General features: G+C 62.0%; 1 protein-coding gene across 1 annotated transcript; it reads right to left on the bottom strand.

The window, feature by feature from the left end:
* Window positions 1–901: 901 nt before the first annotated feature.
* LOC123178015 (1-aminocyclopropane-1-carboxylate oxidase 1-like) lies at window positions 902–1,485 on the bottom strand (the record flags this gene model as incomplete). Its single annotated transcript, XM_044591372.1, has 1 exon — window positions 902–1,485. A coding segment is annotated over one exon (384 nt), but the record flags the coding sequence as incomplete, so codon positions are not given.
* Window positions 1,486–1,490: the final 5 nt, after the last annotated feature.

Raw genomic sequence — 1,490 nt, 5'->3', positions numbered from 1 at the left:
TCTTCCTCCTCATGCTGAAAACGAGCAAAAGTGTGCCTGAACCTATCCATACTAGTTTCATGATAGCAGAGGTGCCAAAAAAACGACATCCATGTGCTGCTCCCTGTCAAATCTGGGTGTTCCTGAGCACAGAGAAGGTGGCCGCCATCAGCTATGAACTCATCGGAAGGAAGAGGGATTGGGGGGGGGGGGTACCGGGACATCCTCGGAGCCGACGCGGACGCGGCTGGGAAGCTTGGTGATGCCGGTGGGGACGCACAGCGGGAGGTCGAGCCCAAGCATGAGGACGTACGGCCGCCGGACAAACACCGCCTCGCCGTATTGGCCGCTTCCGCCCCTGGACATCGCGGCAGCTGTGCGGCCGCTCCGCCTTGGCCCCTGCCGCCCATGCGGACGTGGCGCCTCGCCGTATTCACTGCTGACCTCGCCGCCGCTCGTGCGGCCGCGGCGCCTCGCCCTATTCGCCGTTGACCTCGCGGGGGCTCGTGCGGCTGCGGCGCCTCGCCGTATTCACCGCTGACCTTGCCGGCACTCGTGCGGCCGCGTCGTCTCGCCGTATTGGTCGCTGCCGCTAGGGAGGAGCCGCCGGCGAGGAGGGGAAGCGGCAGGGCAGAGTAGGGAGGCGAGGCGCCGGGGATAGTGGGCTGCCGCGAGGAAGGAGCCGCCGGCGAGGGGAAGCGGCAGGGCAGAGTAGGGAGGCGAGGCGCAGGGGATAGGATAAGATGCGGTGGTCGAGTGGGTTTTCCCAAAATAGAAACTAGCAGGAAAGGGAAAGGAAACAGAACGTGCTCCACGCGCGGTCGGAATCGATCGCCGCCGCGATCGATCGCCAAGGAGTGGTTTCGCTTCCTTTGTACCAAAATAGATGTCTCTGACTTGGTTCAATTTTGGACGGAGGGAGTACATTACTTAACACACATACTATAAAAAGAAGTTGACTCACACGTACGGTAAAACAAGCATCACGGCATGCACTGGCGCACTGCGAAGCCACCAGCGAAAACATTACACACGCATACACAAATTATCTACGATACACCACTTCAATACGTCCCAAAATACTCTTGTTCGGGACTCTGGCACGTACGACCACGTCCCTAATCACGCGGTGGCGATGGGCGCGGCGTCCGCCTTCATGGCCTGGAAGCGCGGCTCCTTGGCCTCGAACTTGTGGAGCAAGTACAGGTTCATGTAGTCCTCGAACACGAACCTCGGGTACACGGCGCTCCCGGCACGCTCCGCCTCCTCCTCCGACAGCTCCTCGACAAGCGCCGGGGCAGGGAAGATGACGGCGTCCGCGCCGGGGTTGTAGAAGGAGGCGAGGGACATGCGGTTGCCGTCGGGGCGGGTGAGCACGCGGTGCATCACGCTCTTGTACCGCCCGTTGGTGATCACCTCCAGCTGGTCGCCGATGTTGACGACGATGGCGTGGCGCATGGGCGGCACGTCCACCCATGCTCCATCCTTGAGGAGCTGGAGCCCGCTCACCT

This window comes from Triticum aestivum, unplaced genomic scaffold, assembly GCF_018294505.1.
Source record: "Triticum aestivum cultivar Chinese Spring unplaced genomic scaffold, IWGSC CS RefSeq v2.1 scaffold157595, whole genome shotgun sequence".
Lineage (NCBI taxonomy): Eukaryota > Viridiplantae > Streptophyta > Magnoliopsida > Poales > Poaceae > Triticum > Triticum aestivum.
The sequence above is the reverse complement of the archived record's forward strand: the minus strand, read 5'-3'. Positions and strand labels throughout refer to the sequence as shown.